At 34.2% G+C, this 25,489-nt stretch overlaps 2 protein-coding genes across 2 annotated transcripts; one reads left to right on the top strand and one right to left on the bottom strand.

Moving 5' to 3' along the window:
* Positions 1-1,712: 1,712 nt before the first annotated feature.
* LOC106662503 (peptidyl-prolyl cis-trans isomerase H) lies at positions 1,713-5,642 on the top strand. The gene is made up of 4 exons (XM_014386644.2): positions 1,713-1,895; positions 1,995-2,171; positions 5,243-5,338; positions 5,410-5,642. Exons 1-4 carry the CDS (start codon positions 1,812-1,814, stop codon positions 5,605-5,607), a joined length of 555 nt encoding a protein of 184 aa, XP_014242130.1. The 5' UTR covers positions 1,713-1,811; the 3' UTR covers positions 5,608-5,642.
* Positions 5,643-8,956: 3,314 nt separating this feature from the next.
* Positions 8,957-21,247, bottom strand: LOC106662601 (protein melted). Its single transcript, XM_014386799.2, has 16 exons — positions 20,518-21,247; positions 16,617-16,777; positions 16,390-16,534; positions 16,156-16,330; positions 15,929-16,092; positions 15,654-15,863; positions 15,417-15,586; positions 15,211-15,360; positions 14,263-14,417; positions 14,063-14,204; positions 13,913-13,992; positions 10,465-10,604; positions 10,132-10,407; positions 9,945-10,073; positions 9,586-9,885; positions 8,957-9,519 (listed from the first exon to the last, which is right to left on the bottom strand). The coding sequence occupies exons 1-16, from the start codon at positions 20,563-20,565 to the stop codon at positions 9,277-9,279; spliced, it is 2,688 nt and encodes an 895-aa protein (XP_014242285.1). The 5' UTR covers positions 20,566-21,247; the 3' UTR covers positions 8,957-9,276.
* Between the last annotated feature and the right edge of the window lie 4,242 nt (positions 21,248-25,489).

Here is a 25,489-nt window from a genome sequence, read left to right as displayed (position 1 = left end):
TTAATAAGATATTATTTTTCTTTTGTTGTTTGTTTTTGCTCAAACCTTTTGAAATTAAGGCTATCTTAAAAAAAATTTTATGTATTTTAAATGTTTCTATTTTATTTTATACTTATTATTTAAGTTGGATGGAATGTGGCTACAGTTTATGCCACATAATGGATTTAGGCCTATGTGTTGGTCTGATGCTCCCTTTTTTTGCGAATACTTAGGCTGCCATTCTCTGAAATTCTCTCATGACCTGGGACACAATTTATTATTAGGCTATTTGTAGATCCCATTTTTTTAGGATATTTACGTAGGTTTTGCACACCTTTAAAGCTGCCTGGCTATCTGAAAGTATTATTATCGTTACACTATTGAGATGTTTATTATATGTTTTATGTTTCTACAGCTAGCAGTTCGTTGAAAGATGGTTACGGTGTGGCTGAGAGCCATCTCTCAGGGCCCCTTTGTGCCCAAATGTGCACTATTTTCCATCTTAGAACCATTTGTATACCATAGGGAAACTCCAGATTACATTCTTTTGTTTGATTTTACCAGTCTCAGCTTTCAAGAATTGTTTTAACTAATGTTTTTTTAAAAGCTTTGTACGCTTTTTTTTTGTTTGTTACTAATGATTATTTGTAGATATAATATTTATTAATACCAGCAGATTGAGAATCACCCACCCTAGGTGTTGGCAGTCTGGGGGGTCAGACCTCAGTCTTATCAGTGCAGTCACTGAGGTTGAATTCCAGGGCTATCGGAAGGTCATTTCAGCCCCATTTGCAGTCAGTACCTAAAACTAAACATTCTCACTCTCACTTATTCTTAAATAAATTCTTTCCTAATTACCTATTGAGCAGTGTAGTACTTGATATTCCTCCATCATCCTTTACACCTATTGTAAGACTAACATAATTGTAGATTGATGCCTCCTAAGACTACACATTCACACTAATAAATAAATTCACTCTTAACACTCACTAGGGGACCCAAGACTATCTGCACTGTATACAATAAAGAAACCCTGTTTCACCAAAAAATAGTAACAGAGGACCCAAATTTTATATAAATAATTTTCATATCGGGAGGCATTCCAACGTGCTCTCTATTTGGAGCAAAGAATGACATTTCAATTAAGTGAGGTACATCAAGCAACCAAAGACAGATACGCTGGTTTTGGCCCAAAAATTATGTGTCCCTGTGTCAACCTCGCATGGCCTATTCTTAATCAGGTGATAATGATCTCTTTATTTATTAATGTTTTTATTATTTTATAGTAATATTCAACTAAACAAGATTTATTAAATAAGCGTTTGCAATGTTTACAGAATAGTTTTTAAGCTTTATTTTATATTGAGTTTTTCTCCACAATTTTACTAGACAAAATATTAAATGATGACAGTTCAATAAACGGCACAGATTATTTAATTTTTTTATTATTAACTAAAATGTTAATTATTCTGTTAGAGAGTAATAGACTGACAAAAACAGATTTAAAGGTATATACAGCAAAGAAGGTATTTTATGCTTGAAATCAGAGCTCATTCTAACAAGAAGAAATAGTTTAAATTTCTTTTTATAAAATAATTCCAGGAGTTGAGCTTGTTTTATTTTATACTAATAATTTCTCCAGCTTTACTTCCATTGACGTAATAATTAGTTGCTGCACAAACAAATAGATAGCAGAGAAGTTGTTTTAGACAACATCAACCACAAGGTTGTAGCATGTTTTGATTGTGAGGTTTCATGTTTCTTGTTGACTCTCAGCAACGGTTTTTTTTTACTGGTTCAAGTATAATATAAGTAATTAAAATAAGTGCGAAATGCCTTCTTGGAATCAAATTCAAAATCAATTGAGGAGCCCAAATAATCCTGTTGTTTTCCTTGATATCAGCGTTGGAGCAACGGTATTTAAACATAGAAATATAAAAACCTTACTAAAGTATTTTCTGTTAAAATAATTTTTTTAGATAAAAAAGTTATATCTTTATTTGTTATTTTTACAGGAAATTGGCCGAATGGTCCTCGAGCTCTTTTCAGACATTGTACCAAAAACTACAGAAAACTTCAGGCAACTTTGCACCGGAGAGTACAAGAAAGACGGTGTGCCTCTTGGGTACAAGGGGGCCACGTTTCACAGAGTCATTAAGGACTTTATGATCCAAGGAGGAGACTTTGTCAATGTAAGACTTACCCGGTAACTAGAAAAGTTTAGGCGGTTTTGTTATTTGTTAATGCTTTATTACCTTCAATGAACGTTTCTATTTATGTATGAGTCCCTTCAGGTAGGTTTTCATCCATCCTGTGAGATGTTGGTCTACATTGTATCTATTAAGAAGTGTCTGCATTATCAAACGCCCCTTGGATATCAAAGAAGCACCCTAATGTGTATTCATTATTGAGTAATGATTTCTCTACCAGTGAATGCAAAGCAGTTTCCACTGATTTTCCTGGTAAATAGGCATGCTGATTGGGATGTATCATGGTATTAATTCCAGTCATGTCTAATGTATTTATCTAGGATTTTCTCTATTATTTTTATGAAAATAGAATTTTTACTTATAGGTCTGTATGATTTAGGTAATTGATAAGAGACCTTACCTGGTTTGTGTAAGAAAATTACCCTTATTTGCTTCCAGCATTTTGGTATGTGTCCCAATGCCAGGCTACTCCTTAGGGGATCCCAAACTGTACTAGATAGACTAGGTGTATCCTGTTGTAGGAGGGCAGGGAATATTCCATCCATCTCGGCTACCTTGAACTTCTTGAAGGAATGTACCGCCCATTTGTAGGCCTCCCAAGAGATTCTCATATGCCTTAATCCAGTTTGGTACAGGTAGTTCTTCCTTGGTAAGAGTATGACCTAGGGAAATGAGCCCTGGCCATTAGGTTCAATGTCTCCTTGCTAGATGTGGTATACTCCCCATTTTCATCCTGTAATAAACCTAGAGGATTAATGTAATCTTTTTCCAAAAGTTTAAAAAATCGAGCACTTTCCTTAATATTCTCTGTCTTTAGACAATATTCCCTCCAGGCTTTACGTTTAGTTTTTCTCAATTCTTTTGTATTCTTTTTTCGAGGAGAGATATTCCCTCCAATACTGTTTAGAGTTCCCCCGCAGGGCTTTCTTGTGTGAAACTTGACCCTTTTCCTCAAAGGTCCAAGGAGGAGACTTTGTTAATGTAAGACTTACCCGGTAACTAGAAAAGTTAGGCGGTTTTGTTATTTGTTAATGCTTTATTACCTTTAATGAAAGTTTCTATTTATGTAGGAGGATTCAATCTTTGTCATGTAATACCAAGAAAATAATGCTTCAGTTCATAAAGAAAAAGTGCCTTGAACAGTTCATTGTAAATTAAAAAATATTTTCTTTCTCATAGCATCAAAAACCAATAATTCATATTTACGTACTGTATAAATTTATGTTCAGTACTAGGGCGGACGAGGCAGCAAGTAAAATTTGCAATGTGTTCAGTAATTAAATAATAAGCGAGCGCACTGCCCAAAAGTGGTTAAAATAATTTGCTTCTGTGAATGAGAGGATTGGTGATGAACCAAGGTCTGTAGATCTTTGAAAATGACGAATTGAAGGAAACTAGAGGACTTTGTTACAGCCAAACATGCCAAGAGCTCGCCGAAATGTTCAATCTGAGGCAAAAGTTTTGTATTTGTGAGTAGTTTATAGGATTCTAAATTCCTGCAAAGTTTCATGAGGATCAGTGGAGTTTTTGTGATTTCCCCAAAAATTTGAAATCAGTGGTTTTTTGAGGGGTAGAAAACATATCAACTTTGTTTCTTGCTAAAAAATTGTTGCAACCTGCTTTGCTAAAATAAAAAAAAAATCAATTTGCAGGAAGGCAATTAATTTATAGAATAAGAAAATAACAAATCTCACTTATAATAATATTAAAGGTCTATGCGTCCCACATAATTGCGCCCCATACAAAGAGTGTGTAGCCATCCGGCCAGATTTAAGAATGGTTCTCGGACACGGTGCGAGTTTCATGGTTCCCATTTTAGGGGAATTGGGAATTTTTTATTGTATATAGCTGTCAAAATATGTGTTTTGTGATTTGTATGAGTGAGTGTATTTATTAGAGTGAATGGGGAGGGGCTGATGGTGGAAGCATCCCCATCCCCCCTTGAGCTGTGTACATGACTTGAGTCGATGGCAGAATGTTTATAAAAGTGCCCCATCGATTCCATTTAGATTAGTTTGTTATTGTATGCAGGTCGATGGAGGAATAGTGAGTACTCCATCCACCAAATAGAATAAATGCAGTGTATGAGTTATTTTTATTGTAGTACTTTTTTAAACAACTAAATTCACTAATTTTGTGGTCCACTTGACCAATTAATATATTACAATTAATTAAGGTTTTTAGTTGAGAGTTTCAAGTGGATCACAAAATTATTGAATTTAATGATTTAAAATGAAGTGTACTTCACTAAAGCTCTCCGTGGCCATTTCATTTGTCGTCGAGAATCCAATCCGATTACACGACATTTGTAAAATGGCAAAAAGGAGGGAAAATTCAAAAGGTGTGGTTGAGATGGGAAGTTGGTGTCCGAGTGGATCGAGGTCACGACAGCTCAAGTGGTTAGGCCGCGGCGTATCAAGCCGAAGATCGTGGGTTCGAATCCCGTTAGTGCCATTGGCTTTTTTATCTAAACTAAAAACCTTATTTAATTGTTTGAATAACTTTTAAATAGACCACTCACTATTGTTGTACTATTGAATGCACTGCAAATTTTACAAGATGCCTCGGCCACCCTAGTGCCAAGCTTAAATTTATACAATAAGCACAAATTATTGGTTTTGAAGCTAGAGTAAGAAAATATTTTATAACTTACAGTGAACTATTGTTCAAGACATTCTTTCTTTATAACTGATGCATTATTATGATGTTTAATTAAATCTTTGTTATTTTATTTATAAGGATTTTATTGTCTTTTTCATTGATGTATAGTGGAGTATTTTATTTTTTATTAGTGTTTAGATAGTTATAAGCATTGTATTGTATGTATTTTTCTCCTTACTTTTGTGTTGTTTCTTTTTTAAAATGGGTTTCGACCCATAAAAATTTTTTAATCCCCATTGTATTATATGATGGGAACACCTAATCATCCTATGTAAATAGAAATTGTCACATGTTGATTAAAACAATAACATATGAAAAACCGCAAAAACTTTTATGGCTAGCTGGTATTAATTTAAATTAATATTAGTACTATCAAAAACTAATTTTTTCAGGGGGATGGGACAGGAGTCATGAGCATATACGGCGGCTCTAGTTTCCCCGATGAGAATTTTTATATCAGACATGACACACCCGGTCTTTTATCTATGGTTAGTATTATTATTTACTTATTAATATTTTCATAATCTTCTTGTACGAAACAAATTGTATTATTTTTCAGGCAAATAGTGGTAAAGACACAAACGGATGTCAGTTTTTTATTACCTGTGCCAAATGCAACTTTTTAGATGGAAAACATGTTGTTTTCGGACGTGTCATCGATGGACTTCTTGTTATGAGAAAAATTGAAAATGTACCTACAGGCCCAAATAACAAGCCTAAAATTCCAGTTGTAATATCTCAATGTGGTCAAATGTAAAAATTAATCCTAATAAATATTTGTATCTATTTTTAATAATGACTTATCATTTGCATTTCATTTTATGAGATAGTCTGTATAGTTAAAGGACCGCTGTGGCTGTCATCTGATTCCCTTATTTACAGTGTTAAGTGATTCTGGGTTCAATTACTTGCAATGTTTTCATTTTTCAAGTATCTTTTTCAAATTTAATACTTCAACCAGGTAGTTTCTGAGAAACAAAAGGCTTGCGGATTCACTTTTGATTTAATTAAGCCATCCATAACTTTTATATGGTTACCCAATTACAACATTGATCATGAGCCTTTATTTTTTTAAACTATTTATGAAATAATGACTATTTCGGGCACCTGCTTTTGAGCCGAAGCCCGCGCAAGTGCCCCTTATGCAGAGAAAGGTTGCTTGATGTGCCTCATATAAGAGGCGTGTCATGTCTTGGCTCTACACAGAGAAGAAGAAGAAAAATAACTTTATTCTGGGACTGGTGTCCCCTAAGAATAATTTACATGAAATAAATAAAGGAAGTTCCTTCTATGAAGTTAAAAGTAAAAAAAAAAGATAGAAATCTTGGCACAATGTATACCAATAAGACAGGACAGAAGAAAAAATTACGAGAATATTAAACAAAAATAACAAATGTTAACGTGAGGTCTATGCTTGGAGGGAGAGGAGGTGATTATACAGGTGGGATTTAAAGGAGGAAAAGGAGGCAGCGTGACGAATAGAAAGGGGAAGGGAGTCCAGAATTTAGGGGGCTCGGATCAGAAAGGATCTTTCGAAGGTATGGGCTGTATGTTGCGGTAGGATAAAGTCAATTGGGGATGAGCGGGTCTTACGAGTGAGATGTGAGGAGTTGAATTGGAGGGATTGGATGATGTAAGGAGGACGACGAGTGTGGATGGACTGGAAAAGAAAGCAACCTAGGAAATACTGTGCACAGAACGAGGGGAATAGCCAGGAAAGTTGGGAATACAACCCCAACACCCGGGATCCTCGTGGGGTGCCGTACACAAATCTTACGCAATAATTCATAATACGCTTCAATCGCGCGTTCTCCCCCTCCGAGAGACACCGTATGCCAAACGGCTATAATCGAAGAAGGGAAGTATAAGGGAAGATACAAGGAGTTTGCGGGTGGAGAAAGGTAAGAGAAGCCAGGACCGACGAAACAGGCTGAGGGAGGCAATGGAATGGCGGGAAATTTGGGAAATGTGAGAATGCCAGGAAAGGTTTTGGTCAAAGACTACTCCTAGGTTTTTAACCGAAGAGCAGAAGGGGATGGGATGGTTATTTAGCATGAGAGGTGGGATGCTGGGGAGGGAATTGAGGAGTTGCCTGGACCCGATAATTATGGCGGTGGATTTGGACGGATTGAGGACTAGGGAATTTTTATGGGCCCATTCGTTGATGGAGTTTAGGTCTTTTTGGATCTTGAGAGTGGCCGAGTGAAGATCGGAAGGGTGGAAGGATATGTATATTTGGGAGTCATCGGCATATAGGTGATAGTTACAGGGCTGGATGGAGTCGGGCAGATCATTGATATAAATGGAAAAAAGGATAGGAGAGATGCTAGAGCCTTGGGACACCCCAGATTTTAGAGGGAGGAAGGAGGAGGTAAGGCCATTGGGAAGGGAGACAGCTTGGTGGCAATTGGTAAGGTAGGAGTGGAACCAATGGATGGTGCTGGCGGAGAAGGAAAAAGATTCGAGTTTAGAGAGGAGAGAAGAGTGAGGGACAGAATCGAAGGCGTTAGAAAAATCAAGAAGGACAAGTATAATAACTTCCGTTGGTCCATTGCTAAGTGGAGGTCTCTGGTAATTTTTATTAGTGCTGATTGGGTAGAATAACCTTGGCGGAAGCCAGACTGGAGGGGGTTGAGTAGATGGGACTGTTCAAGGTCCCTGGAGACTTGTGCTTGGACTAATCTTTCTAGGGGCTTGGACAGGTTTGAGAGAATGGAAATTGGACGGTAGTCTGTAGAGGAGGATGGATTGGGGGTTTTATTGACAGGGTAGACAAGAGCTTTTTGCCAGGCTGTCGGAAAGACAGAGTTTTGGATTGAGTAGTTATATATGTGAAGTAGAACAGGTAGTAATATTGGGAGGCAGAGTTTAAGAAAATGGGTAGGGATGCCATCATGGCATTGGAGTGGGATTTGGTTATGGCCTCGAGGACTTCGGCTGGGGTTAGATAGGAGAAATAGAAGTTAGACGAACTGAATGAGGGACGAGAGGGGGCAGGTATGAGGACAGGCATTGATGAAGAAGAGTTAGGCGAGACAAAGTGGGTGTTTAATTCTTCAGGGGAGACAGGATAGGAAGATGGTGAGTTGGGTGGGCGACATATGCCAATGTTACGAAGGAGCTTCCATTTTGCTCTAGGATCAGGAGTGGTGGAGAGTGCCTCTTGGTAATGAAGGGCTTTGGCCCGACGGATATAGGATTGGGTTTTATTGCGAAGGGCTCGGAAGGAAGAGTGGTCTTCAGGAAGTTTAGTTCGACGAAAACGCCTTCTTGCCGCTTCCCGTCTTTTAATTAGGGCTCTAATTTCATCGTTTAACCAGGGAGCAGGAGGACGACGGATAGTGTGGGTTTTTAAGGGGGCATGTTTGTTAAGGATATTAAACCCCTAACCAGAAAGCGTCCAGGCTTACTGGTTCTTGGGCACAGTAGTCAGTTTCTGGGTCCCCTGTTAGTGAGTGGTAATGGTGATATATTGCATCACCATCACCCCTCCAGCTAGGGTATGCTTAGGGTCAATGACAGAATATTTTTAAAACTACCTCATTGATCCTAATTTATGTTAGACGATTAATACTGTGCATAGGTTGACAGAGGAATATCCGGTACCCCACCGACTAATCAGAATTAGTGCAATGTATGAATGTATTTATTTGTGCGAATGATATATCCAATTTAAATAGCAAGTATTAAGCTAGATTACAGACTCCATGCTTTTGGGGCTGAAATGACCTAGTTGTTGATAGCCCCTGCCGGAGCCTAACTCTGTCGATCAGGAAGCGATGGTATATGGCTTAAAGGGGATACTAGCGACCCAGCCACATAACACATAACAGGATGGCGAACTCCCTGATGTATAAACCCTAAGGTCAGCACACCGGGGAATGACAACCCTTCGGGGTGAAAGTCCAATAAAGTCTATTTTTATTTTATTTAACAATGATTGGGTAAGTTTTAAGTAAGGTAACTTTTTTAAATTGATTAATCATAACCAAAAAATTAAAACGAGAATAATTTTTTTATATATTCATTCATTATAATAAATATAATTATAAAATTCAAATTCCATAAAGTATTTTATATGCATATAATAATGATTCTGAATAATTACAACAATAAATATATTTACATAAAAAAGTCGAGTACAAATATCAAAACAATAACAAAAAAACTTAAGTACATAAGTATTTAATACATGCAGTTATAAAAATATATTAGTGGAAAATAACAACATATAAAAATTGATTAACAGTCTCCTTATTTGGCCAAATGGTTCTCTGCATTTTGCACTGTCTTATATAAATAAAATAAGTAAAAAAACTGTGTTATGTTGAAACACAATTTCTACGATAAATTTTTCTTAACTTTGGCAAACACCATTAAAGATAATTATAATTTTAAGTTGTTTTGTAAGGTAGAAAAAAAAAAATTAAACTGCAGTCCTCACAAGACTAGAACCCCTAGTTGGCACTTCCCGAGCTTGGGAGTGAGCAACGACGACTGAAAGACATTGGACCCATTCTTCTGCGTTTTTCCCTCCCTTAGGCTTAAGTATCAGTGAATTGTCACCTGTAAATATTTCAAACGCTTTTGGAATATTTCTCGCCCCTCTTGATACTTTCACACTCCTTATTTGGTGGATGTCAATTGGCCTGGCATCCTTTTCATCCTTCTGTTAAAAAAACAAACAAATACACCATAAATTTCAATAAGGGATTATTTAATTGATAATACTTACCCCTGCTTTATATTCCAACCGGGCACCCGAGAGTGTAAAATATCTAGTCCTCCACCTCCTGAACATCCTCCATCTACCCTTTTTTTCCTTGAGCTGGCCCTCGATAACTGGCCTCGAGTCTTGAAGGAAGCCTACTGCTCTCTCAGGATGGTTACACAAAAAACAACCCCACCAGCCCATATTATTTACCGGTCCTCCAGATAAATTGCTACTGATGGAAGACGACGGAAGAGTAGGGCTGTATTCAAATACATCACAAAACCCAGCTGTTCTTAGTTCATTTAAAACAGCCTCTTGATCCTGAGAAGGAGAAAAGATACTCAAAATCTGACCATGATTAATTGAGTAATTTAACTAACCCTTGGACAAGGAAAAGCCGATGTAACCAGTGTAACAAAAGGCTTATTTTCACACTTTAAGATATCCCAGCAATATTTAAGAGCAGTGACTGCAGAATGCCGTGAGCTGAGTGCACTTTGCGACTTAGCCTGGAAATTTCATATAAATAAAAATTAAACAATTTCAGAGATTATAGATGCGTCATACTTGAAGTGCGAGAAACATAAGATGAATCCAAACACGTGGATTGCGGCTCCTCATGGTAAACAGTGTTTTTGAGTACAAACAATGCTCCCCTCTTCCATCGCAGCCAAATTGTAGCTTGACCATCTTTTTCGCCCTCCTTTCTTCGATTGTACATTTAGCCGGTAGCGGTATTCTCGTCGATACTTTCTTCATGTAAGCCTTAATTTTGTCCAAGTGTTTTTCGCAGAAATGCTGCACTGTGTCTCTCATGGGATATGGCTCAAAAACGCTTATCCTCTAAAGAAAAAATAAGCGTTAACAAATGGATAATAAAATGAATATATTTAATTTTACCTGGGAGTTAGCAACAATTGCAGCATTGGTGTTATGGTTTATAATTGTAACGCTTGTATTCGTCCTTCTCGGTGTTACCAAAGCATGGCTAGAACTCATAGATAAAGGAGTCTGGCTCACAGATACTCCACTCGAGCTCACTGTGAATTAAATAAATGAATAATTTAATGACTGAAAGGTACAAAAATATACATTCTGGTATTGGAAGGTAAATTTAAAAAAGTAGATTTAGAAAACAAAATGTCCTAACAAGGAAAAGTTATAGGCATGGGATTACCGATTTTAACGAAACTTTTTTGCTGATACTCATTAACAAAATATTAGACACTTATAGCCAACTGGACATGAATTATTGCCAAAAGTTCTCTAAGAGCTTAGGTAAAAAAATATTTAGAGTAATTTTTTTAAATATACTTTTCTGTTTTGTTATGTACGTATTTCAAGGTTATTAAGTATTAGTCAATTTGTCGTTTTTACATAGTATAAGAAACCAATATGCAAAATTGTATTCAATGAGGTTAGATACAAAGCAGAATATTTCTTCTTTCAGGCCAAGACAACAATGTTTAGATGTTAGTGAGAAAAATAAGAATGAAAGCAAAAACTCCTCAAACATTTTTATTTTTTCATCTACGTTCTGATTTATTACAGAGGTAACATTTCTGCCATAACGTGTAGTTTATAAGGTCTACAACCCCTATCAAGGTTTCCAGTGGTTGAGTTGTTTCAAAATTATCGACATTTGCGATTTTCGGAAAAAATCAGAGACAAAAATTTTTAGAGCAAACTATTTTTTTGATTTCCTCTAAAACTTGTATCCAAGGGTTTTGGGGGTGCAAAAAATTAATATCAATTTTGTTTATTGTTAAAAAAAAAGTATTTTCACCTACTTTTCTAAGTCATTTGATTATGTCAAAATTATATTTGACAGCTAGGCAATGGATATCATAAATATTAAAATACATAATATATGACCAAGCAACATAACAAATTGTACCAAATTTTTTTTCTTCAAATAATACAAAAATGGTGAAAACGTGAAACGATTCTGTAACCAGTGAATGGCATGTTTAATTTAAATTAGATTGAAATGTTAATTTAAATTAGATTGAATTTTATAAGTAAGAATATTATAAGTAATGGTGTTGGCAAAAGGGGTGCCTAGGTGCTGTATCAGCAATCCGGCCGGTCAGAGGATGTAGGTAGAGGAGTCAGTGCAAATAGAATATGTTAAGAATTGTACTATGTGGAGGGTTGTCCTACTGGCCGAGTAATTGGTGAGTGCCTGTTTTAGTTAGAGTTTGAGGTGAACCTGAATGTTAAATTCTTTAGTGAACGCTATCCAACCCCACCCTTTTTTTTTGCTGAGACCTAGTAATTATAAAGCTGTAAGTTAGGACTAAATAAAATAAATACTATCGAATCGCTGGGATACGAGTCTACCCTGGCATTTAACCCCTCGGGTCTTGATCACCCGCCCTGCTTAATATAAATCGAATCACTAGCATTATATATAGAACTAGATTAAAAATACAATAAATAATATCAAATAAGTAGCTGTTAAGTATAGGACTGAATTATAAACAGAATAAATCTAGGGGATTGACGAGTTTCATTTAGCCCTAGAATCATCTATCATCCTAGTTCGCCAGTTCCATCGATCTACTGGAAACAAAACAGGGCTTTAGATCCTTATAAACTACCCACAATGGAACGAACATCCCCTCTGAGAATACATTTCAACCTGAGATAAAAAAATAAATCATTTGAGGTATTGACATGTGTCTAATCATAGTAAAAGTAAAGTAAGAGTTTGTGGTGATTAAATATCGTGAGTGAGGGGGGTCAAACCACTTTACAATACATTTTGTATACTACAACTAATTAAAACTCCATGAGTTATGCTGCAGTTCAAACTCAGAATCACTAGCATGGCAAAGACGAGTTGGATCCTTAACCACTTGGCAAGTCTAATTTTTTGATCTAGTAGTACCACAAAAGTTTTGTTAAAATCGGTGATCCCCATCCTTGCAGCCTCCTCTTGCTGCAGCCTGCTCTTGCACGTGTTAAAATATTTTTGCTACATTAAATATAAACTTTTGTTGTTCTGTCAATGAGAATTTGGGTTAAGCGAGTACAGTAGAAACCCGCTTATCCGGACCCGTTTGTTAAAATATTTTTTATAAATTATTTGGAGATCGTGAGTTGCCGTCTGGTATAGTAGTGTAAAATGGTATAGTCCCACGATCTCCAAATAATCATTAATTAACGATCACTAAACACCATACATTTTTTAAAAATAAATTCTTCATAATTCTCAATGTATGTATATTAATTTTTTAAAATTCATAAAGGCTACCAAATCTCCATCCTTCCACTAGTCAGACAATCAATCAATAAGGCTGGAGAGGCCGACAGCCACATTTTTGTTAAAAAAAATAAAATAAAAAATAATAAAAGGTATAAAAAAATAAACAAATAGAAATTGTTGTGTTGTTCGTATGTAGGCTTCCATTGAAAAGGTTTTTTATTACGTATATTTTTATTAGGTATTTTTTACATATAAATTTTTTGAGAAACGTGTGTCCAGACTTAAATAAAAATAAAACTAATAAAAATGATCTATTACTTTAAATGCAACCTGATATATGAATAAAAGTGTTCGCTTTCGTATGTGTTTGTTCTGTTTTTTGACACAATACTAATAAAATCAATCCAGACTTTCAATCATCCGGACAAGTCCTGTCCCTCCAAGTTCAGATAAACGGATTTCTATTGTATTTACATAATGTGGTACATTACTCATTATCTTAATTGTTTCTGATCATCCTGTACTGTCTATTTCCATTATATCTAATAATTTGTTTAAGTCGTGAGTTGCGGTCAAGATGAAGTATTTTGGAAAAGCACCTTTTTAATTTTTGCCCACGTTTCAACCTTTATTTGGGTCATCTTCAGTGCCTAGTGTTTTGTGTAAAAACCAATGACACCCCAAGAATAGCACTACACTTTAAGCCATGGAGATGACCAAAATAACGGTCGAAACGAAGGCAAAAAAATGAAAAAGGTGTAATTCTAAAATGACCACTCTTCACAAATTGAACAAACTATCGAATTACCAGTCACTAAAAAACACTATATCTAATATTTATTCTGGATGAGTTAGTGTTAGTTTTATCACTAATTGTTTGAAAGCTAATAAATTATAATTTACAAAATATTGTTTTAGAAAACTTTAAAAAAAATGTGTGGCTTTGTAATTTCTGATAAACCTGGCCTGAAGACAAAATAAATTAGACAGACGAGGTCAGGGAGAACGGATTTATAACCTCGCAGACCTCAACAAAATATCACACAGCCTAAAATCAAATGAGATTTATAGCAAGAATGCAGATGTAATAAGAAAATAGTTACCACATTATTATTGATTTTTTTAAATTTTACTCACCTCCTGTAGTAGTTGAAGGAGAGTTAACTCCTGTTACAGTAGATGAGACGACTGAACTTTCTCTATCTTCCCTTAATCCTCTGAAATGAATTTTTTTTTTAACAAAAACTTTAACAAACAAATTTAATACACTGTTCATCAAATTCTTACGATGTTGGGCTATGGTTTGTCGTGACGGTAACTCCGCTGCAGGAAATTTTACTCTTGGGATGGTTCGTTATGGTAGTAACACTGTTATTTGCTGAAGGAAGCCTCGTCATGCTTTTATGGAGTCCACTTCCGCTTCCGCTTGCTAACAGGCGTAAATTTACAACAATAGTTTTTTTAAGCTCAAAGTGTAAAATACTTACAGACTGTAGGGAGTAAGTTGTTAAGCCTCGTCATACTTCTATGGGCTGCTGATGAATGAAGCCTCGGAGTGCTCCGGCTATCTCCGCCCAATCTTGGCCGCGGAGTCACCATAACTCTCCCTCCTTCACTCCTATTCAATGTGTGCTCTATTGTTCTGAAAAATTAAATGTGGTGTTTAGTGACCGTTAGTCAATGATTATTTTTTGATCATGAGTTGCGGTCTGGTGTGATGTAGGGTTTAGAAAAACATTTTCTTTATCAATTAATTAAGGTTTTTAGTTGAGATAAAAAAGTCAATGGCACGAGCGGGATTCGAACCCACGAAATTAGTGAATTTAATGATTTAAAATTAAGTATACTTCACTAAAGCTCTCCGTGGCCATTTTATTTGTCGTCGAGAATCCAATCCGATTACATCACATTTGAAAAATGGCAAAAAGGAGGGAAAATTCAAAAGGTGGGGTTGAGATGGGAAGTTAGTGTCCGAGTGGATTGGGTCATGATAGCTCAAGTGGTAGAGCAGCGGCGTATCTAGCCGAACATCGTGGGTTCAAATCCCGCTCGTGCCATTGACTTTTTTATCTCAACTAAAAACCTTAATTAATTGTAATATATTAATTGGTCAAGCAGACCACGAAATTAGTGAATTTTCTTTATCATGCCAATGTTTCAATCTTTATTGAGATCATCTTCAGGGCCTTTTTTTTAATCTAAAATTTTCTAACATTGTATAAATTCATTTTTTCCCCCACATCCTATTTGTTAAATTTAAACAATGTTTATAAATCCTAGGCCCTGAAGATGATCTCAATAAAGATCGAAACGATGGCATGATAAAGAAATGTTTTTCTAAAACCTACGTCACACCAGAACGCCCCTCACAACCTCCAAATAATAAAAATTAAAATCTTAATTTTTTTTTTTCTATTTGAAAGGAAAAAATCTACCTTGTTGTAGAAGGAGGAGATGAAAGTTTGGATTGTGAGAGATTGTTATTGCTTATGTTAGGATTGTTGTTATTGCTGCTAGTCCCGCAAGCTAATTGTTCTCCTACTTTTACAATTGTCACTCCTGTTGAAGTCTGGTTCACCTGGGAGCTGTTTTAAAATAATTAGTACAATCTAGAAAAAAAAATTTACAGTAAAAAACATACATTCCGTGATTGATCCTGTTTTTCCTCACTTCAGCTAGCATCTTGTCAGTAAAAAGAACAGGGTAACTTGAACAAAGTAAAGTAGCTTCGCGTAAAAGCATCCCTTGACTTCCACGTTCTGCTTTGCTGAGATGTTCCAACACGAAATTTAAAGCTTCCTGAGCTTTATCCTAAAAATTAAATAAAATTTACACGAAGATTGTTTTTAACAATTTATAATTTAAAAAAGCTCTTTACCTTACTCAGTTTACCAACAGCAGCAATTACTTGTGCAGCTAAGCATAATGTAGCTGGGAAAGTTTCCGCAGCTTGTTTTACTTTTGGAACACAATCCATAAGAAGATGAGGTTTCTTTTCAGCCAGTCTCAAAAGAACCTGCATTGTTGCTCCTGCAGTAGCTCCAATCGCTAAATACTCACATAATTGAGGTAAGCTGGGTTCTAATAACTATATTAAACAAAACAAAAAATTATTACATTAAACAAGAAACTCAATCCCAAAAGAAAACATACAGAAGGCTTGTTGCTAGCAATTAATCCAAAGAGTTGCAAAAGAGCCAGCCTTTCTTGGTGTTCACAAGGAGGAAGGAGAGACACCAACGCCATACAGTGATCGTGAATTGGCTCTTTACTGACATCATAAACTTGTGGAAGAACTCTGCATAATGGATAATTTCCTGCGAGTAAAATAGCAGTTTTAAAACTACAATGTAATACAGAAAATTTCTACAAAAACAAACCAGAAATAATGGAATCAATAATGAGCTGAATATGGCTCGAAAGAAGATCCGCATTATCTATCGCTGCTAACGATAAATATGATGCCATATTTCTGGAAAGTTCCTTGTTACCCTTATGAAGGAACTTCACTGCAACTGGAAGAGCCCTTTTCATCACATCTTTCTTGTTATAATTCTAAAAAAAATGTATAAATATAAATATTTCATATAATAAAACTGTTTAATAATTCATACCAGAAAAATGCATGAAATGATATCTGATGATATCTTTGCATGTGGTGGATCTTCATCTTTAGGAGAAGGCTTAAGATTGTGGTTTAAGCACGACTCGAGTAAACCGACAAGTGCTTCGGCATGCTGTTCCATCGAGCTCGTCTCTCTATACAAAACAAACAATTATTTCTAGTCTTTTTATTTTTCTATTCTTTCACAACATTGAAAGCTGAAAGTGCTTAATGTACCTGATTGCCGAAGTCACTCTGGTAATGCATATTTCAACAACACTTTGGTCATTGTCATTGTTTACGTAATCGGGAAGACTTGTAATGTCGCATATTTTATTTACAACTTCAGTCAAATCGTCGACTATGGCTTGGTCAGCGACAGAAAACAAGTCTCCAGCCTGTAAACAAATTTATTTAGCAAAATAATAATTGTCTAGAATGACTTTTATGATAGTTGCAAAAGAGAAAGATAATTACAGTAGAAACACTTTGATTGAATATAAAAAAATATATTTTGCATTGTATAAATTCACTTTTTTCCACATCCTACATGTATTTGTTAAATGTAAACAATGTTTGTAAATCCCAGGCCCTAAAGATGATCTCAATAAAGGTCGAAACGTTGGCACGATAAAGAAAATGTTTTTCTGAAACCTACATCACACCAGACCGCATCTCACGATTTCTGAATGATAATTACATTATAAAAATAAAAAATTGGGCATTTGGAACTAGAATCAATTTTTAATTAGATGCATTTAAATAATTTGAATTTATGTAGCAGTTAATTTAATAAAAAAAATACAATTTTTATTGGATTAATTTATTTAATCTTGCAAATCATAGAAAATTGTATTTATGGAATTAAATATGTGGAAACAAAGTCAGTTTTGATGTACAGTTATTCATAACACTTTATTATATTTTACAATTGTTTCATAGTTTTTGTTTATGCTACTGAACCACTATCGTTTTAAAGCTGCATATTTAGCTGGAATAAGAGCTTTGTAAGATGGAAAAAACCACACATCGGAACATTAATTGGTTTAGAACCAAGAAGACCATATTGTCATATCAGGCAAATATTGTAGTATTATGGCGATTTATGAACGAGATGAACAATCAACTTATAAGGCAAATTTGTTGCATTGGCCTGATATTTGCCTGAGAAGGCAACATTGCATTATCAGGCAAATAATAGAAAAATTCTAGCATTCACTGGCTTATGCTCAAAAAGTTTACATTTTTATAAGTAACATAAATTTTAACTTGTATCTGTAAAAAGGATTTGCCATCTGTGCCATTTGGTATTAAAAACTTGTATTTTGTTTTATCTAGGCTGTGAAGAAGTTATAATATACAATGAAAGCTCGGCACTTTTTGGTGTTTTCTTCATCTGATGTTCATTTACCTGATCTTCATGCAATTGCAAGGATTGTTTCTCAATATTTCAAAAATTTCTATTTTGGCTTTCGATTGGTAGATGAAACCAGTGGGCGATGACAACGTCCTGTCAGAAAAATTGATTTAATTTTTTCTATGCATGACAAATGAAGTATCCGATTTCCTAAAAGCTTCCATTTGTGTAGTCTTGGACATGTTCAGGTTGCAATATGGAAGGTATTGGAATAATTGGTACAATTAAAAAATAATAAATTGAAAATATTCCAGAAGGAATGTCATGTATTGAAGAAGAAGTACTTGCTAAATAGATTTATTTAAAAAAAAATAAATTTCTTGTTTTAAATTAAATAAACAAATCTGAATAGAGAAAATATGATTTTTTTAAAATAAAATCATGTTGTTTGTTTGTGTGGATTGTGAAGACTGACCTTAGTAAATATTTATAATAAAACTGTATATAACATCATCGCATTATAGTCAAATATTGTATATCAAAAGGCTTACACTTAAGAAGACCACATCACATTATAAGCGAATATTGCAGCATTTACTGGTTTGTGACCAATAGACCTCATTGCATTATTAAAAAAATATTTGGCTTACTCTAAAAAAAACATATTGCAGCATTAACTGACTAATGATCAATAAGACCACATCACATTTTCACACAACTACTGTAGTATTTATTAACTGGCTTATGATTGATCAGACCACGTCACATTACAGTCAAATATTGTAGCATTTGCTGGTTTGCAACCAAAGAGACCATACTACCTACAGTATGATAAATATAAATCTTTATTTGTATCTGCAAAAGTATTTGTCGTCTGAGCGGTTTGGTATTAAAAACTTGTATTTTGTTTTATTTAGAACCTGAAGGCATTATATGACAAAAGCTCAGCACGTTTTTGGTGTTTTCTTCATCCGATGTCAAATTGCAAGGATTGTTTGTTGGATTGTAAAGTTTTTATTTAGGCTTTCGATTGGTATGATGAAACCAGTGGGCCATGGCAATGTCCTGTCAGAAACATTGATTTGATTTTTTTAACGCATGACAAAAGAAGGATCCGATTTCCTAAGAGTTTTCATTTATGTAGTCTTGGACATATTCGGGTTGCAATATGCGAGGTATTGGAATAATTAAAAAATAATAAATAGATATGATATTTTTTAAATAAAACCATGATGAAATATATTTTTTTCTTTCCAAAAGGTAGATTGGGGATGAGGCCAGGAAGACAGAAACAACATTTATTTTCTTGTCGAGCTTTCGGCAGAATATATCGCCTTAGGCTGATCAATCACCAAAGAAAATATTAAAACCATGTTGGTTATGTGTGTGAATTATGATGAATGACCTGTGATTTGATGTGATGTGAAAAATTTATTTCAACATGGTTTTATTTAAAAAATATTTATAACAAAACTGTAACACCATCGCATAAAAGCATTACTTACAGTAATGTAAATATAAATTTATATCTGTGAAATCATTTATCGTCTGAGCCATTTGGTGTTAAATACGTGTATTTTATTTAGACCCTGAAAATGTTATAACATAGGATGAAAAATCAGCATGTTTTTGGAGTTTTCTTCATCTGATGATTATTTACCGATCCTAACTCAAATTGCAAAGGACCATGATAATGTCCTGTCAGAAAAATTGATTTAATTTTTTCTATGCATGACAAATGAAGTATCCGATTTCCTAAAAGCTTCCATTTGTGTAGTCTTGGATATGTTTGGGTTGCAATATGCTAGATATTGGAACAATTAAAAAATAATAAATTGATGATATGATATTTTTTTATATTAAACCATGTTGGTTGTGTGTGTGAATTGTGATGAATGACCTAAGTAAATATTTATAATAAAACTGTATGTAACACTATCGCAATATCAGGAAAAAATTGCATATCCAAAAGGCTTACACCTAAGAAGGCCACATCACATCGTGGGCAAATATTGTAACATCGCTTTAGCTTATGATTTTTAAGACCACATTTTCAAGCATCTATTGTAGTATTTATTAACTGGCTTAAGATCGATCAGACCATATCACATAGGGAAATTTTGTAACATAGCTCTGACTTATGATTGTTAAGATCACATCGCATTAGAAGCAAATATTGTAGCATTTCCTAGTTTACGACGGAGTAGGCTGTATTACTTACAGTAATGTAAATACAAATCTAAATTTGTATCTGTGAAAACATTTATCGTCTGAGCCATTTGGTATTAAATACGTGTATTTTATTTAGACCCTGAAAATGTTATAACATACGATGACAAATCGGCATGTTTTTGGAGTTTTCTTCATCTGATGATTATTTACCCGATCCTCAATCAAATTGCAAAGGACCATGATAATGTCCTGTCAGAAAAATTAATTTAATTTTTTCTATGCATGACAAATGAAGTATCCAATTTCCTAAAAGCTTCCATTTGTGTAGTCTTGGACACGTTCGGGTTCCAATATGCTTGATATAGATGCAATTAAAAAATAATAAATTGAATATATTTATGAAGACTGTTATGCCATGGTTGAAGAAACACTTGCTAAATTGATTTACTTGTTTTAATAATTTTGTTTTAAATTAAATAAAGAAATCTGAATATAGAAAATATATATTTTTTTAAATAAAATCATGTTGGTTGCTGTATGTGTGAATTGTTATGATTGACCTAAGTAAATATTTATTTAAAAAAAAAATTGTATGCAAATTGCAAATACCTTTGACAAGTCTTTTTTGCTGAGCACTTGGGTAAACAATTCATGCATTTTATCCACCTGTTGATAACACTAGTAATGGATATTATCTGACGAACCAACACTCCGTGATATGCTTTTTAAAATACTTTCATTTAAATAAAAACACTTTTTTTGTTTTAAATAAGAGTGATGAGCCATTAACCTGTCAAAATTCCGAAATCGGTTTGAAAATAAAAGTCTCATTTACAGTTCATTTTGAAAGTTTCGAGAGAGCACTGCATAGCGGAGGTCGGACTGGGATGAGGAAAAAAGTCAATTTCTCCATGGGGATTGGGCGATCGGAGACAACTTTCTAATGTTTTCCTCCGTTGGAGATAAAAACGACCGCTGGAATGGATGGGATCAGTGCCAACCGTTCCGCCGACAGCGATTCCAGCAGATCGCCCTGTCGAACGCGAGACGAAGAATCCGAGCGCCCCCCTCGAATACGAAGATAAACCGTGTCATTTGTCCCTCAAAACTGATGTAAAGTTAAAAAAAATCAATTTCTTCTTGAATGCAGAATTGAGACGAAAATCTACACTGTTTTAATCCACTCACATCCTACTTTTATCGAATCGACGACCCAGAACTGAAACAGACCAACCAACGGCCCGATTACAGTTCAACACCATAGATCAAAAATAGACATGGACCTAGGACCCAAAGGAAATTACCATTCAGTGCGCTACAAACCATCCTTACACTATAGAACGATCATTTATTCTTTATGTTTTTACAAAAAAACTGCCTTAATACAAAATAAATTTAAAAGAAAATCTTGATACAAAATCATACAGGTCAACTGTAATTAATAGGTCAACAAAAGAGGTATTTTTAAGGCAATAGAATAAGGAGATCTAGATTCAATATGGATTTTTGCATTCAAAAAGTTCTTTAAAGAATTAAAAAAAATTAATCACAAGTCAGATAACTAAATGCTCCACAAAAAGTGGCACATTTTGAAATTTGGATATTTTTTATGTACTTGCCTTTTCAGAAATATTAACACTGATATTTTTTTAATTCAGATATTTATTAAAAGATTTGGTTAGTGGTAAAATGAAAATTAAAAAAAAAATCTCTTTTGTACAAACTCCTCTTGCTCTTTTTACAGACTCTAATCATAATCATAAATAAGCTTTTAACCACTTCTTGAGGAATTTCATCCCAAATCTCAACTAACTTAACCTTCAGCTCAATAATAAGGCTAGGAGGGTTATTTCTTCGTTTTACCAACGTTCAAGCTCGTCCGAAAAGTACTCAATGTGGTTCAAATTGGGAATTCGGACTGGGTGTCTTAGGGTGTAAGTGTTGACATCCCAAAGGTACTGCATAACACTGGTGGCGACAGATGGTCTTGAATTATGTTGCATAAATCTCAACTAACTTAACCTTCAGCTCAGCTAAGGCTAGGAGGGTTATTTCTTCGTTTTACCAACGTCCAAGCTTGTCCCAAAAGTACTCAATGTGGTTCAAATTGGGAATTTGGACAGGGTGTCTTAGGGTGTAAGTGTTGACATCCCAAAGGTACTGCATAACACTGGTGGTAACAGATGGTCTTGAATTATATTGCATAAACGAAAATCGCCAATGGTTATGGATGGTAGGGAAATAAACAAAGCTAATAGCACCACATTCCTCAAGAATTTCTGTTGTGTAGATTTCTGCATTATGCGAATTCCTATTATGTGTAACTTTGTTTTTGCCTCCGAAGAAATTCCACTCTTCACCTATCTGAATCGTAGCATTGGCTGTAGAGCTCTACATCTGCTTGATAAACGTGAAGACATCCATGGAGAGAAAACTGGCACTCTGAAAATATAACATTCCTTCATTACTGTTTCCGCCCAATGCCAGTGTCCCTTGCAAACTCTAAATGGTCCCGAAGAGGGTTGGAAGCACTGCACCCGTTGCTGGCCTTATGGGATGCAGAATCACTTCTGTAAGTCTCCTTCTTAATGTTTTACTGCTAATGGACACATCTCGCACAGTTTGAAGTCTTTGAGACGCTTCAGAAGCAATGGAAAAGCGATCAGAGTGTGAAATCTGATAAATTGGTAGTCAGTTGGTCCCTTGGTTCTTAGGCATCTTGGTCATGGTCTCTGTACTCGCAATCTCCTGGTATCATTGAATGTCGACAACAGACGTTTTAGACAAATCTAAAACTCTTTCAGCGTAACGCTGATTTCTTCCATCCTCAACGAGTGCAACGTCCCAGGCAACTTATTCGCTGATTATAGGCATTTTTGTATCGTTTTTGTTTTGTGCCTCCAGCACAAAATTGAATAAAGACTTTTCTAAAGGATTAAATGCCCTTGATGATTTACACTGTGGAGATTTTAAATCAAATTATGAATTAAGCAGTTTTGCCTCACTGTCAGTGACAAAAACAAATTCTGTGTAAGTATAATTATTAAATAATTTTTAAAGTAGTAAAACTAAAAATAGGGCTAAAACATTGTCAAATTTAAAAGGAATCAAAATTTCATAGTGCACCTTTTTTTTTGTGGAACAATGTATCTCATAACTTGGTTAGTAAAAACAGTTTTTGAGTTGAAATCAATAATAAAATAGATAAAATAAATCATCAACAGAATAATAAATGTGAATTTTGCAAAATACCTAATATTTGGAACATAAGATCACGAACTGTTCTAATTATTGAATTGAGAAAAGTCCATTGTTAATAAGATTTATGGTATGAAGGAGGTCCCCAAACCCATAAATTAGTCACTTTTCGCTCTGAACAACGCTCTAGTATATGGTCATCTAATAAAATTTGTTTATAAACTCATTATACTATTCACTTATTCATAATATTTGATTTTAATTCTTTCTGTAGTTTAAATATTATAAAAAGCTTGCATAATAGATCCAAATCTATGAATGATTCAGTATCCGTGGGCTTCCCTTTAGGCCGACCCACCCCTTTAGGTAGGCTTTCAGGCATGAAGCTTTCAACTTTTTTGCAAACAATCCATGATTTGATCAAACTAACATGATTTAACTTGATCTTGTTGCTATTCTCTTTTACACTTTCCTTTTATACCTACTTCTCTTTGTCATTCATATTCAACTATGTTAATATCGTACAAATTGAGTTTATTAATTATTATTTCTTGCATTATATTTTGTTAACCATTTTGTTATTTAATTATTTTACATTTCTCTACTCATTGCAAAGGGGCCAAGCCCTATTGTGAATTTTTAAAAAATAAATATATTTCTATTTCTGTTTCAATATAACACACAAGTTCATTTGTTAGATCCCATCTTGATTTTTCCTGCGTTATCTGGTAATTGTTCTTCCAACACCATTTTATACAATTTTTCTCTAAATAATACCACACTAAAAAGAATATCTATCACTATACAGGAGTATCTTGTTTGATAGCAAGTTGGAATTTAAGGAGCTTATTATCAGTGTTAATAAATTTTTTTTATCTCAACCAAGACCTTACATGGAAAGAATAATTAATTAAAAGATGTAACTTGGTCAATTGACCACTAAAATGTAAATGAGTTAATAAAAAAGCTCTTAAAATTCTGGGTTTTGTTTTAGGAAACATCTCGTAATTTTCACAATCCCAATTCATCATTGACATTGTAAAAAACTCACGTTCATCATATCCTTGAATTTTCTACTGTTGTATGGAATCCAGAGTTTTCTTCTCATTTTGAATCCTTAGATAAAGTTCAAAATAATTATAGTTGTATCTCTATTTTCTTCCTTAAGATGTGGTTCATTCAATTGGTGGTCAGGCTAGTTACACACACGGAGACAATAACAACCATTTATTTATTTATTTTTTTAAGTTTAAAAAACTAAATGGTTGTTATTGTTTCATGTGTTAAACTAGACTGACCACCAAGTTCAAAATGAATTTATTAGAATCCTTCATTTTCAATTTCCTTTCCTTTCATCATCAGAACTGTCTTTTCCTTTTTTTCTTAATCTTCCAGCACTAGCAGACAGAAGGCGTTTTTGATCTATTATTTCTTTACAATATAATCACTGGGTGACTAAATTGTATTGACCTCATTTCATGTATCACTTTCAATGTCCTACTACACTGACATTCTATGTTTAGTGCTACCAGACGTTCATCATGTTCTGTTTTGTACAAAGTGTTCACTTTTGTATAAAAACATTAAATATTTTATTTACAAATAAATAGAATTATGAGAGAAGGAAATAAAATATGTCAAAATATTGATTTCTTTCATCTAAATTTTAATACATTTAAACATAAATTAAAGGCAATAATTTTATAGATTTTTTTGCAACAAATGAAGTATTTTAGAAAATATAATTCTTCTATTATTAAGATATTGTATATTATTATATGAAATATATAAATATATGTGTGTTCAGCAGACAAGAATGAGGTAGTTTAGAAAAACACCTTTTTCATTTTTTTGCCAATGTTTTGACCTTTATTCGGGTCATCCCCACAACATTGGTGAATTACAAAATATGTTGACTGGAAAAAATACATTATAGATGTAAAAGTAAACTTTGAACCAAGTATTACATACATAAAATGTGATGATATTCTTGTGGTGTCATATTGGTGTTGCGTGAATTGTTGTGAAACGTGAATTTCTATTCTACTGTCTTTATATGATTATGGCAGGGTGGGAATTTAAGATTTACCACGTCTCCCACCCTGCCACAATCATATAAAAACAGCAGAATAGAAATTCATGTTTCATAACAATTTTATGACACAAAACCAATATGACACCACAAGAAAAGCACCACACTTTATGTGAGTAATACTTGTAACAAATACTTATCTGAAAATTGGTTCCATAAAGGTAATAGCATAGATTCTGTAACAACTATAATACTATGAGTTACAATATCTTGAAAATTGTCTATCGGGAATTGCTTGAAAGAAAAAGCAATATCAACCAAAATTCATGTTTTGGTCACATGGGCATACTG

Source organism: Cimex lectularius, unplaced genomic scaffold (genome assembly GCF_000648675.2).
Source record: "Cimex lectularius strain Harlan isolate CLEC.00 unplaced genomic scaffold, Clec_2.1 scaffold33, whole genome shotgun sequence".
Lineage (NCBI taxonomy): Eukaryota > Metazoa > Arthropoda > Insecta > Hemiptera > Cimicidae > Cimex > Cimex lectularius.
The sequence above is the reverse complement of the archived record's forward strand: the minus strand, read 5'-3'. Positions and strand labels throughout refer to the sequence as shown.

Coding starts and splice junctions, on each gene's coding strand:
- LOC106662503 (XM_014386644.2), top strand. CDS start 1,812: ATGCCTTCTTGGAATCAAATTCAAAATCAATTGAGGAGCCCAAATAAT. Junction 2,172..5,242: donor AAGGAGGAGACTTTGTCAAT/GTAAGACTTACC, acceptor TAATTTTTTCAG/GGGGATGGGACAGGAGTCAT. Junction 5,339..5,409: donor CACCCGGTCTTTTATCTATG/GTTAGTATTATT, acceptor ATTATTTTTCAG/GCAAATAGTGGTAAAGACAC.
- LOC106662601 (XM_014386799.2), bottom strand. CDS start 20,565: ATGCATGAATTGTTTACCCAAGTGCTCAGCAAAAAAGACTTGTCAAAG. Junction 15,587..15,653: donor CTGTTGGTAAACTGAGTAAG/GTAAAGAGCTTT, acceptor TTTAATTTTTAG/GATAAAGCTCAGGAAGCTTT. Junction 10,605..13,912: donor TCCTTCAACTACTACAGGAG/GTGAGTAAAATT, acceptor TTTAATTCACAG/TGAGCTCGAGTGGAGTATCT.